This window comes from Chrysemys picta, chromosome 7 (assembly GCF_011386835.1).
Source record: "Chrysemys picta bellii isolate R12L10 chromosome 7, ASM1138683v2, whole genome shotgun sequence".
In the NCBI taxonomy this organism is placed as follows: Eukaryota; Metazoa; Chordata; order Testudines; family Emydidae; genus Chrysemys; species Chrysemys picta.
Genome location: NC_088797.1, coordinates 33708807 through 33720382, shown reverse-complemented (window position 1 = coordinate 33720382; position 11576 = coordinate 33708807). Strand labels below are relative to the sequence as shown.

Genomic DNA, 11576 nt, shown 5'->3' with positions numbered 1-11576 from the left:
AGCAAGAGAGTATAAACTGACGAGTATTGAGACATCATAATTGCTGGTGGTGATAGACTATTCAGTCACGTCTGCTTCACCATTAAAAACAAAGAAGAAAGAAAGAAACCCAGTGGAGCCAGGACTCCTGGGCTCTATCCCAGCTCTGGGAGGGAAGTGGGGTTTGGGGGGCCGGAGGGACTCCGGCCTCTGACAAATGGCCCTCTCCAGAGATGATGAGTTGACATGAAATCCCCACCCCACCCTCCTGAAGGCAATGAACAGGCCCAGATACCATGGAGCTGGATGAAGGGCTGATGCTTGCCTGAGGCAGAGCTTATGCTCTAATAAATTTGCTAGTCTCTAAGGTGCCACAAGTACTCCTGTTCTTCTTTTTGAGGCAGAGCAGAGGCCATGGCTCATAGACTTTAAGGCCAGAAGGGACCAGCATGATTACCTAGTCTGATCTGCACTTTGCAGGGCACAGAATCTCACCCACCCACCCCCATCATTTGCCCCTAACCTCTGGCTAAGTTACTGACTTCAAGTTACAGAGGATCCACCATTTACTCTAGTTCAAACCAGAAAGTGACCCATGCCCCATGCTGCAGAGGAAGGAAACAAACAAAAAACAAACCCAGGGACTCTATCTGACCCAGGGGAAAATTCCTTCCTGACCCAAATCTGGCGATCAGTTAGACCCTGAGCATGCAGGCGAGACTCGCCAGACAGACACCTGGGAAAGAATTCTCTGTAGTAACTCAGAGCCCTCCCCATCTAGTGTCCCATCACCGGCCCTTGGAGAGATTTGCTAGTATCAGTCATAGAGGGTCACACGCCATTGTAGGCAGTCCCATCATACCACCCCTTCCATAAACTTAGCAAGCTTAGTCTGGAAGCCTGTTAGGTTTTTTGCCTCCACTGCTCCCCTTGGAACTTAAGGTGTGACAATGCTGCCCGTAGGGGTCAGATGAGGTCACTCAATTAGGGTGAACTGCAAACAAAATAGGGCAGACAAACCCCAAAGGCTGGTGGATATTCCAATACTTCGATTTACCAAGCCAGCACAAAACAACTTCTATATTACTTCACTGGTCACTCAGAAGTCCAAATAATGCAGTTCCCTTAAAGTGCCCAGCCTTAGGCCTCCATCCAGACACACATGTTAGATATGATAATGATTACTAAACATCTTATCTCATCATATAAAAGAAAAGGTTCTTCCAATCCCAAAGGTAGCCACACACCCAGGTCCAATTATAACTTAGATCTTACCCAAAATACATGCTTGTAGTCAATTCTTGTTAACTAAACTAAAATTTATTACAAAAGAAAAGAGAGTGTGTTGGTTAAAAGAACAATATACATACAGACTTGAATTCAATTATTGAGGTTCAGATACATAGCAGAGATGAGCTTGTAGTTGCCAAAATTCCTTTTAGAAATAGTCCTTAGGTTATAGTCCAATGTCCATATTCAGGGTGACTCCAGTCAGTGACTGGGGATCTCAATCCTTATGGCTCAGGGTTTTCCCTTCTTGAAATCCAAAGCAGATCTGAGATGAAGGAGGATCGTGTCCCAGGGCTTTTATACATTTCCAACAGCCTTTTGGCCTGAGAAAACAATAGGCTTAACTTTCCTTCTCCCAAACATCATGTCAATTAGCACAGGGTAATTTATCCATTAAACAGTTCAGATACAGGTTACCACAACCTTCAAAGAGACATATAGACAATAATACCCTATTTCACTCAAGTGTCTTCCTAAATACTGATACTCCTTTTTTGATCTTTGAATCAAAGCTATAGCAATAGACAAGACTTGTTTGCTTACATCACAAGACCTCAGCAAACATCTACCCTTCTATCTCTAACAATGCAGGCTTGCATTTCAAAGCTCTATTTGTTTACATATCTTCCTAACAAGTCTTTAAAGTTGGGTCATGTCAGTCTGTGAGTTAAACAACTCTTTCTGGCCCTGTGTCACCTTTCAATGAGATGATATATTACACTCATAATGTCACAGAAGGCTGTTCCAGAACGTCACTCCTCTGATGGTTAGAAACCTTCAACTAATTAGGAACCAAACTTGTTGATAGCCAGTTTATAGCCATTTGTTCTTGGGTCCACATTGGCACTTAAATTATTCCTCTCCCTCCTCTGATGTGTTTATAGCGAGCAATCAGATCTCCCCTCAGCTTTCATCTGGTTTCCACTGCCCCATCACACTGGCAGCTCATAGTCATCCTATGATCGACCAATACGCCCAGGTCTTTCTCCTCCTCTCTTGCTTCCAACTGAGATGTCCCCAGTTTATCGGAAAAGCTCTTGTTGCTAGTCCCTACGTGCATGGCCTTGCACTTTGCAGTATGACATTTCATCCCATTTCTGTGATTCCAGTTTTTAAGGCTGTTCAGCGACACCCCACAGCCAGAGCCCCGGGCGTAACCCAGTGCCATGGACCGACAGGATGATGCCTACAGAGAACCTGACCCCTGGGTTCTCTCCCAATGGGGATGGGCAGTGGTTAGCGGTGGGGTGTCACCCAGATGCCAGCAATAGGCTCCTGCAGGCTGATCCAGGACAGTAGGAAGGTGGCAGCAGGCTTGGTGCCAGCAGGGCAGTGGCATCGCAGGGTCACAGCTGGGGCATTGCCCGCAGATGCAGGTACCCAGCCAGTATCCAGAGCACACAGCAGTCAGCGCCCCCGCCTGCACCAGCACCTGGAGGGACAAGGCTCCAGGGAGTCCACGAGGCTGCTGGGGGTAGACCAGCTGGAATGCCACGGCTTCCTGCATCCTCATCCACCAGTGCTTCCCCTCCTGCCCCTCCCCCACTGCTTTCTACCCTCAGCCCCCACCTACCACAGCCTCTTGCCTCCCCACCCCCACTCACTCCCCTCCCATCTGCCTTCCTCCACCTCACCTGATGCTCTCTCCTCCTCCCACGTGACCCCTGCACTGACTGTCCCTCCCCATGGACCCTCAGCTTCTCCCCCCCACTCATTCCCCCCACCCCATGTCCTTTCCAAGGGATTGTCAGGGATTTGGTTAGTTTAACTCACCCCCCCCCGATTAATGTGTTAGTGAAATTACAGTGAGCATTTAGCCCAGTTTAATTCCCCCCATACACACCCCTCCCAGAGCTAGCGACAGAACCCAGGCATCCTGACTCCCAGCCACCCTGCTCTAACCCACTAGACTCCACTCCCCTTCCAGAGCTGGGAAGAACCCAGGAGTCCTGGCTGCCAGCCCTCCCTCCCGACTCTCTGGTCTCGGCTGGTGGGGGGGGCACAGCTGTGCCCAGCAGGATAGAGGAGAAGGAAGAAGCAGTTCCAGATGGTATTGAGCCATTTGTTGAAGACGGGTGTCCGTCCAAGGCAGACAGGGCAAGCTGGGCACAGTGGTTTTCCCAGACCCAGGAAAAGGGGATGCTAGCCACCATCAGGGCCCCACCCCACACCCTCCCTGTGGCCCAGGCGTACTGTCTGGAGAGGGGATCCGCAAGTGGGGGTGCTCACCTGAGAAAGGAAAGGGTGAGTGCAGCACTGCAATCTTCCTCCACAGCAGTGCCCCCAGCTGGGGACTCGGTGCTGTGAGCTTCCTCCACAGCAGTGCAACAGTTATTAAAACAACAAACCACCACAACATTGTAACTGGCATTAGGAACTTTTTACCTATTTGAACTGTTCACATCCTGGATTAGAACCCAGGAGTCCTGGCTTCCAGCACCCCCTGCTCTAACCCACTAGACCCCTTCCCTTCCAGAGCTGTACCCCTCTGGGAAGGGAATTCTCACCTTGCTGTGGCCAGGTGGGCCAGGAGGTAGGAGTGACCATAGGGCCCAGATGGTAGTCTTTGCTGCTCCCCTGGGCTGTGAGGCTGGCATTGGCCTGGCTCAGGGACAGGCACAGGGTCCAAGACTTACCACTCCTGGGCAACAGCTCTTAGCAGCTCCTGGGTAATTCCTGGTGATGGTGGGATAGGTCACAGGAGGGTGGCTTGTTTACTCTGAGGCTACTAAGTGCCTTCCCATCTCCATCCAGCCCAGTATCTCCCCCTCCCCTGCCCACTCAGGGTCACACCTGTGGGCTCTTCCATGCCAGCGTCTCCCCTCTCTTCTGCCCCAGATCCAACCCATGGGATCAGCCACCCCTGTATCCCTCTCTCCCCCAGTGAAACCAATGGGCAGGGCCACCTGGAGGGGGGGCAAGTGGGGCAATTTGCCCCAGGGGCCCCCATGAGAATATAGTATTCTACAGTATTGCAACTTTTTTTTTTTAATGGAAGGGGCCCCCGAAATTGCTTTGCCCCAGCCCCACTGAATCCTCTGGGCGGCCCTGCCAATGGGATCATCCAGCCCATATTCTCCCCGTCCCGAGACAAAACAATGGTACTAGTACCAGCCTGGCACCCCACTCCACATGCCCACGGTCAGTGTCTATTCTGTACAGCTTCATTTATTGATGCATGAAAGGAGGTGTGTGTGTGGGGGGGGGGGGACACAACACATTGTCCATGGGGGTTATCCAGAGGGGCCATCATGGGGTGCCGCTCTCCCATCTGCCTCGCTGTCCGCTTGGCTCCCAGAGGGGGTGGCCCCGCAGACAGTAGCCAGGCCCAGCTGGTCACAGCTCAGGATCTCCAGCTGGTCATCGTCCTCACTAGAGGGGGAGGCAGGGGCCCGTGGGGGGGCAAAGAATCGGACAAGACTGTGGATCTCGCGCAGCTCATAGATGGTCTCCAGGGCCAGCAGCATGGCCAGGAGCCCCAGGAGAAGATAACCTGTGGGGGAGAGATGAGGATCAGGGGTCTGAGATGGGATTTCTCCCCTTTCCGCTGCAGCACAGCATCCCCATAGAGCCCCACCCCCTCCCTGCACCACAGTGCCCCCTACAGAGCCCCCACCCTGCTCCCTGCACCACAACGCCCCCTATTGACCCCACTCTGCTCCCTGCAGCACAGCGCCCCCTACTGACTTCCCACCCCTTCCTTGCAGCACAGCGCCCCCTACTGAGGCCACCCACCTCCATCCCTGCAACACAGGGCCCTCTTGTGCTGCAGGGAGCCAGTCCCCCCATGCCCTGCAGCACAAGCGTCCCCTAGTGACCACCTGGAGAATGGCTCACAGGTGATGCTGATTTTGTAGAGATGGCGCAGCGAGGAGGGGCTGCCACGACCTGGCACGTAGTCCCCAAGCCCAATGGTGCTGAGTGAGATGAAGCAGAAGTAGACGGACTCCAGGAAGGTCCAGCCGTTCTCCAGGGCCCAGAAGCAGAGGGCTGGCAGCAGGATAAAAAGACCCAGTACACTCAGTCCCATGGCAGCTGCGTGTCCCAGTGCTGCATGGCCTGGAGAGATGCCCCAGTGGGTGTGAAGATACTGAACGGGCCGGTGGCTCAGCAGCCCCATGAGTCGCTGCAGGAGACAAGTGGCCAGGAGCAGGGTGGCTGGGAGTCCCAGCAGGGTGTAGAAGATGCAGAAAACCTTCCCCCCATCTGACAGGGGCACCGTATGGCCATAGCCTGGGGGGAGAGAGTCAGTGGGGAGGAGAAGGGGGAGGGGGCGGTGCCCCTCACTCCCAACCCGTAGTTTACCGCTATCCCAGCTCTGCCCACCATACCCCACCCTAGCTCTAACAGTGCCACTCACTCCTGACCTGCAGCCCCCTACCCTACCCTCCGAGTGCTTGGCTCCCTTCACTCCCCCCCCCACCAGTGCCCCTCACTCGCAACCCGCAGCCCCCCGCCCTCCCAGCCCTGGCCTCTCTTCACCCCCCCGCCGGTGCCCCTCACTCCCAACCCGCAGCCCCCCGCCCTCGGCTCCCTTCACCCCCCACCCCTGCCAGTGCCCCTCACTCCCAACCCACAGCCCCCTGCTCTCCCAGCCCTGGGCTCTCTTCACCCCTCCTGCCGGTGCCCCTCACTCCCAACCCGCAGCCCCCCGCCCTCGGCTCTCTTCACCCCCCCCCCGCCAGTGCCCCTCACTCCCAACCCACAGCCCCCCGCCCTCCCAGCCCTGGGCTCTCTTCACCCCCTCACCCCTGCCAGTGCCCCTCACTCCCAACCCGCAGCCCCCCGCCCTCGGCTCTCTTCACCCCCCCCCCCGCCAGTGCCCCTCACTCCCAACCCACAGCCCTCCCAGCCCTAGGCTCTCTTCACCCCTCCTGCCGGTGCTCCTCACTCCCAACCCGCAGCCCCCCGCCCTCGGCTCCCTTCACCCCCCCAACCCCTGCCGGTGCCCCTCACTCCCAACCCACAGCCCCCTGCTCTCCCAGCCCTGGACTCTCTTTACCCCCTCACCCCTGCCAGTGCCCCTCACTCCCAACCCGCAGCCCCCCGCCCTCGGCTCTCTTCACCCCCCCCCCCCCCGCCAGTGCCCCTCACTCCCAACCCACAGCCCCCCGCCCTCCCAGCCCTGGGCTCTCTTCACCCCTCCTGCCGGTGCCCCTCACTCCCAACCCGCAGCCCCCCGCCCTCGGCTCTCTTCACCCCCCCCCGCCAGTGCCCCTCACTCCCAACCCACAGCCCCCCGCCCTCCCAGCCCTGGGCTCTCTTCACCCCTCCTGCCGGTGCCCCTCACTCCCAACCCGCAGCCCCCCGCCCTCGGCTCCCTTCACCCCCCCAACCCCTGCCGGTGCCCCTCACTCCCAACCCGCAGCCCCCCGCCCTCCCAGACCTGGGCTCTCTTCACCCCCCCCGCCGGTGCCCCTCACTCCCAACCCGCAGCCCCCCCACCCTCCCAGCTGCCAGCTCCCCCCGCCCCGCCCCGCCCCTACCCGTGGTGGTGAGGACACTGGCGGAGAAGAACAGCGCCGAGCTGAAGTCCCAGTTCTCGTCGTCGGAGACGTTGCCCAGCGCGGAGATCCCGTAGCTATCGGCGTCCAGCACCCGCTCCAGCAGCCGCTCCAGGCCGGGCTCCGACAGGCAGCTCTGGTGCTGGCGCACGAAGCCGGCCCTGGCGCCCCGCAGCGCCTCCCGGAGCCCGGCCTCCTGCGGCGCCTCGATGCCCACGAAGACGGCGGTGCCGAGCAGCAGGAAGAGCCCATAGGAGCCCAGCAGCAGCCAGTAGCGCCAGGACTGGGGCACCGCGGGCAGCTCCATGGGGCCGGCCGGGCCGGGCACGGGGGACTGGGGCAGCGGCCAGGGCCGGGCTGCTGCTTCCTGGCCGGGCCACACCTGCCGCAGGTGGAGCTGGCTGGGCCCCGGGCCAGGCAGGTGCAGCCGGTTCCTGGTGCTGCTGAGCTGGTGGTGTTAACCCTTCCGGCGCCGGCCTGGCCCGGATCTGGCCCGGGAGTCCAGCTCGGCTCCCCCAGGGCTCTGCGGAAACCCGCAGAATGGACCCTGCAGGAGAATCGACTCCCTCAGCCGTGCGCAGGGAGGTCCCTGAACCCGGAGAAACAGCCCAGTGGGGAGGGTGCGAGGCTGGGAGCCAGGACTGGGCTCTATCCTAGGGAGGGGAGTGGGGGTCTAGTGGTTAGAGCAGGCGGTTGAGAGCCAGGACACCAGGGTTCTACTCCTAGCTCTGCTGCTGACCTTGGACAAGTGTCTTCCCCACATAGTGCCTCAGTTTCTCCTCCCATCCTGTGTCTAATCAGAGCGTGAGTTGTACAGGACAGAGGCTGTTTCTCCCTGTGGATCTCTGCAGCAATGGGGGCCCCAATTTCTGCCAGGTGCTGCACAGACCCACAGGGAGAGGCAGACCCTGACCTGAACAATCCCAGTCAGATTAGACAAAGACAGGATCATTCCCTATTTTACCGATGGGTAGGGTTGCCAGCCCTACCAGAATTGGCATTGGCATCGATCTCCCGGTAACTATTGAAAGCAATCCGGAGATTTTAATAGGTACGGTACAATTAATGACATTACATCATGTTGGGGGGAGGGGAAATCTCCCGGAATAGCTTCAGTCAGAATTGGCAACCCTGCAGATGGGGGAAACTGTGGTGCAGGGGAGAGGCAGGTACCCACCCATGATCCTGCATGGCATCTGCAGCAGAGATGGGATGTGAACCCAGATGTGCTGATGCAGCCCCCCCCCCACAAAACCCTTCTCCCCTCCCCCATTACAGGCAAGGTTCTTCTGCACAAAATATCCAGCAAATCTCAGAGATCCCAGTGTACAAAGGGTTAACCCCTGAGCGCTCCAAAGCGGGTGGGGAGGACTGACTGGGGGAGGGAGGGTCTGCTCCCAGCAGCTGCATGGGAGTGACAGGAGGTCAGGGCAGGCATGTGTCTGGCTAGGCTATTGAAAGTGGCTGGGATTGGGGAGGGGGGTCAGTGGGGCATGAAACCGCCCTCCGCCCCCAGGGACTGGAAGTGTGTGTGGGTATACAATTGAAACCAACAGTGACCCCCTCCACACACACATACCAGCTGGGATCTTTTGCAATAATCGTTGGCAAAGCAGCTGGTCTCTTTGGGCAGCTGTTCAATGGGGAAGACCAGCACTCCAGGGGCAAAATGAATGGGTGCAGGGATCTCATTCTGTCTCCTAGAGCAGCCATGCCCCTCCCCTGCCCCCAGGGCCATTGCCCCACACCAGGGACCTCTGGTCACACGCAGAGGCCACTTGTGCAGACAGAAAGAGTGTGGCCAAGCTGTGAGCATTCACAGGTGTTTTGCACCAGGCCTGGGGTGATCAGACCAATGGGCCCATCTAGCCCAGTATCGTGGCTGCTGGATTCAGAAACCTGGCAGCTCTGGGATAATTTAGCCCCACGTAAAGGTTCCGCCAGATTCCAGGAAACTGAGGCATGGTTCTCTGTTGCTGAAGCTTAGACCCCAACCAAAACTGTGGGAAACTGAAGTATAGTATATATTGCTGTAGCTAAAATCTCAGCCAAAGCCCAGGACTGGAGGAACCTTTTCCTAGGGACAAATTATCCCATAGCTGAGGGGGTTTTAAGCCAGCCACAGGACCGGACTAGATGGAACCACTGATTATTTTTTACCTCATCTAACTCTGGATATGGTGGCTATATTCCCCGCCCCCCCTCTTTTTTTTTTTTTTTTTTGTAATAAGGCTGAATGGAAATCTAGTTGCAATGAGTCCCACAGGCAAAAGGTCTATGTTTTGGCAGGTGGGAGGATTTCTCGCAGGGCAGTGCAGAAACAAGAGGTGAAGATTAATAAGATAATTGTGAACCAATAATGAACTGAGAATGAGGAAATGATCCCTCCCTGGAATGCTGTGCTGGAGAATCCAGATATGAAGTAACAAGGAACTGAAAGAATATTGTAATGAAGTAAATACAATAACAACCACACAATATTGTTAATTAATATAATTAAATAATTAATCAAGGTATTAATAAAATAATGATTAAATTATTAACCCACGACAAATCATACATAATACAATTTACACATAAATATAATTAAACAAAGAATGAATATAACAGTAAAATAATACATAAAAACATTATTAACAAAATAAACAATGATAGTCTCAATTACTAGTTATAAAATTAATGAAATACATTGATACTATTTTGCAATCAAGTTAATCATAAAATAAAGCTATTTTATTAATTATAATAATTATGTTATATTAACAAAATTATATTAAAATATAGCAAACACAAACAAAATAGAACATTAAAACATAATAAAATACAACAACATTAAATGATAAGCCAACAATAAAATAATGTTAATATTTAATAATTATAAAATGTATAACATAAATTTATAATTATTGCTATAAAATTAATACAATAAAATAATCATACCAATTAAATATATCAATAAATATAATCAATGAAAGAAAAACACTACTAATAAAATATAACTAATTAATTATAAAACAATATAATAATCAGATAAAATTAAATGATAAAATTGAATGAAATATAATGCACAATATAATCAATAAAATAACAAAAATAATTAATCCATGATCGCAATAGTTAATAAAATGTGATATATACAAGAATAAAATCAATAAGATATATTTTAAAATCAGTTAATGAAATAAATAAGAAACATTAACTACAACAGGGAAAGCAATAGAAAATATGTGAAAAAATAAAAATGAAATTAACCCAATAAAAAGGAAATGCATAAGAAGAAGAAACAAAATAGAGGAGGACAATAAAGTGGAGAGAGAATACATTTTTAAAAAGTCAGTAAAGACAAATTTAATGTTAAGAAACCATAAACAATTCATAAGTATAACAAAGAGTTCATACAGTGTACATTTAAAAATAAATTATTAATGTAAAACATGATGACAAACAGTACTAATATGACTGACTGTGTGGATGAATAAATTAGAACACATAGATACTAGACTGCAGGGGAGAAGCCTACACCCTGGTTTGGGGTTGTGTGGGGGAGACTGTAGGGGGATGATTTTGCACTCAGAGTGTGCAGAGGAAATAAACCTTAAGGGGCGATCCTGCCGTGCAGGCTGTGGGGGCTGGGTGGAACCTGGGTTTGATACAACCCTGATATATACGCCCCCACGCCTGCCTGCCTGATCCCCTTTAGCAACGGAACCAGAGCTCCCTCCTTCCCCTGTGCATCTCAGGGGTGCAGTGAAGGGTTAATTCCTCCCCTCCACCCTGCTCTTGCCCCACAGCCCAGCTCCAGTGTGAATTCTCTGTCTGGGGGATGACTCATTGGAACCCCCCCAGCACGTGCTGTGCCTATAATGGGGGTCCTTTTGTGTCTGGTGCAGGCAGGGATCACGTGTGGGGGCACCTGCCATCTGCCACTGCCCCCCACTCCCTGGGGACCCCCTAACCCTGCTGCCAGCCCCACGGCCATTGGCTTCCCCAGCCCAACCATCTGGAGCTGTGGGGCTGCACAATAGGGGTGGGGGCTTTATATACAGGGCTGGGGCATATAGGACGCACAGACTGAAGGGAGTGGGGACAGCGCTGAGGTGCAGTCAGGCCGAGGAAGACCCCAGAACTGGCACAAAGGCTGGACAGATCAAAGGAGCCCCAGAACCAGCACTGAGGTGTGGACGGACTGAGGGAGCCACTAGAATCAGCACCGAGGTGCGGACGGGCCGACGGAGCCCCCAGAACCGGCACTGTGGTGCGGACGGGGCACTGAGGTGCAGACAGGCCGAGGGAGCCCCCAGAACCAGCACCGAGGTGTGGATGGGCCGAGGAAGCCCCCAGAACCGGTACTGAGGTGCAGACGGGCCAAGGGAGCCACCAGAACCAGCACTGAGGTGTGGACAGGCTGAGGGAGTCCCCAGAACGAAGGGCGAGGCCGGCTGTGAGAGCCCCCAGGGCTGACAACAGTGAAGTTCTTACAGGCTGAGGGAGCCCCCAGACCTGGCACCAAAATCCAGACAGGTCAAGCGAGCCCCCAGCACCCACAATGCCCCGCGGTTTCCTGGTGAAGAGAACCCATAAGGCAGGCCCAGCCTCCTACCGGATCCGAGTCCCCTCAGCTGAGCCTCTTGGTACCAACCCCTGGCCTCCAGGCTGCCCCACACCACTGCCCCCCACCCAGGGGAGCCCCCCTGGTGCAAGCCGGACTCCAGCATCCTGCTCCCTGCCCCAGAATCCCCTGCTGCCGGCAGCCTCCCCCTCCTCCTCGAGGCGGGGAGCCATTGTGTGCCAGCTGTGCCGCCA

General features: G+C 54.1%; 1 protein-coding gene across 2 annotated transcripts; it reads right to left on the bottom strand.

The window, feature by feature from the left end:
• Positions 1–1277: 1277 nt before the first annotated feature.
• KCNK7 (potassium two pore domain channel subfamily K member 7) lies at positions 1278–7937 on the bottom strand. Of its 2 annotated transcripts, none has more exons than XM_005308001.4 (3): positions 6756–7504; positions 5107–5502; positions 1278–4762 (listed from the first exon to the last, which is right to left on the bottom strand). In XM_005308001.4, exons 1-3 carry the CDS (start codon positions 7078–7080, stop codon positions 4503–4505), a joined length of 981 nt encoding a protein of 326 aa, XP_005308058.1. In that variant the 5' UTR covers positions 7081–7504; the 3' UTR covers positions 1278–4502. The 2 variants fall into 2 exon arrangements, with proteins under 2 accessions (XP_005308058.1, XP_065409154.1); XM_065553082.1 differs by having other exon boundaries at positions 4570–4762; positions 5091–5502; positions 6756–7937.
• Between the last annotated feature and the right edge of the window lie 3639 nt (positions 7938–11576).

Coding starts and splice junctions, on each gene's coding strand:
- KCNK7 (XM_005308001.4), bottom strand. CDS start 7,080: ATGGAGCTGCCCGCGGTGCCCCAGTCCTGGCGCTACTGGCTGCTGCTG. Junction 5,503..6,755: donor CAGTGTCCTCACCACCACGG/GTAGGGGCGGGG, acceptor CTCTCCCCCCAG/GCTATGGCCATACGGTGCCC. Junction 4,763..5,106: donor CTACAAAATCAGCATCACCT/GTGAGCCATTCT, acceptor TCTCCCCCACAG/GTTATCTTCTCCTGGGGCTC.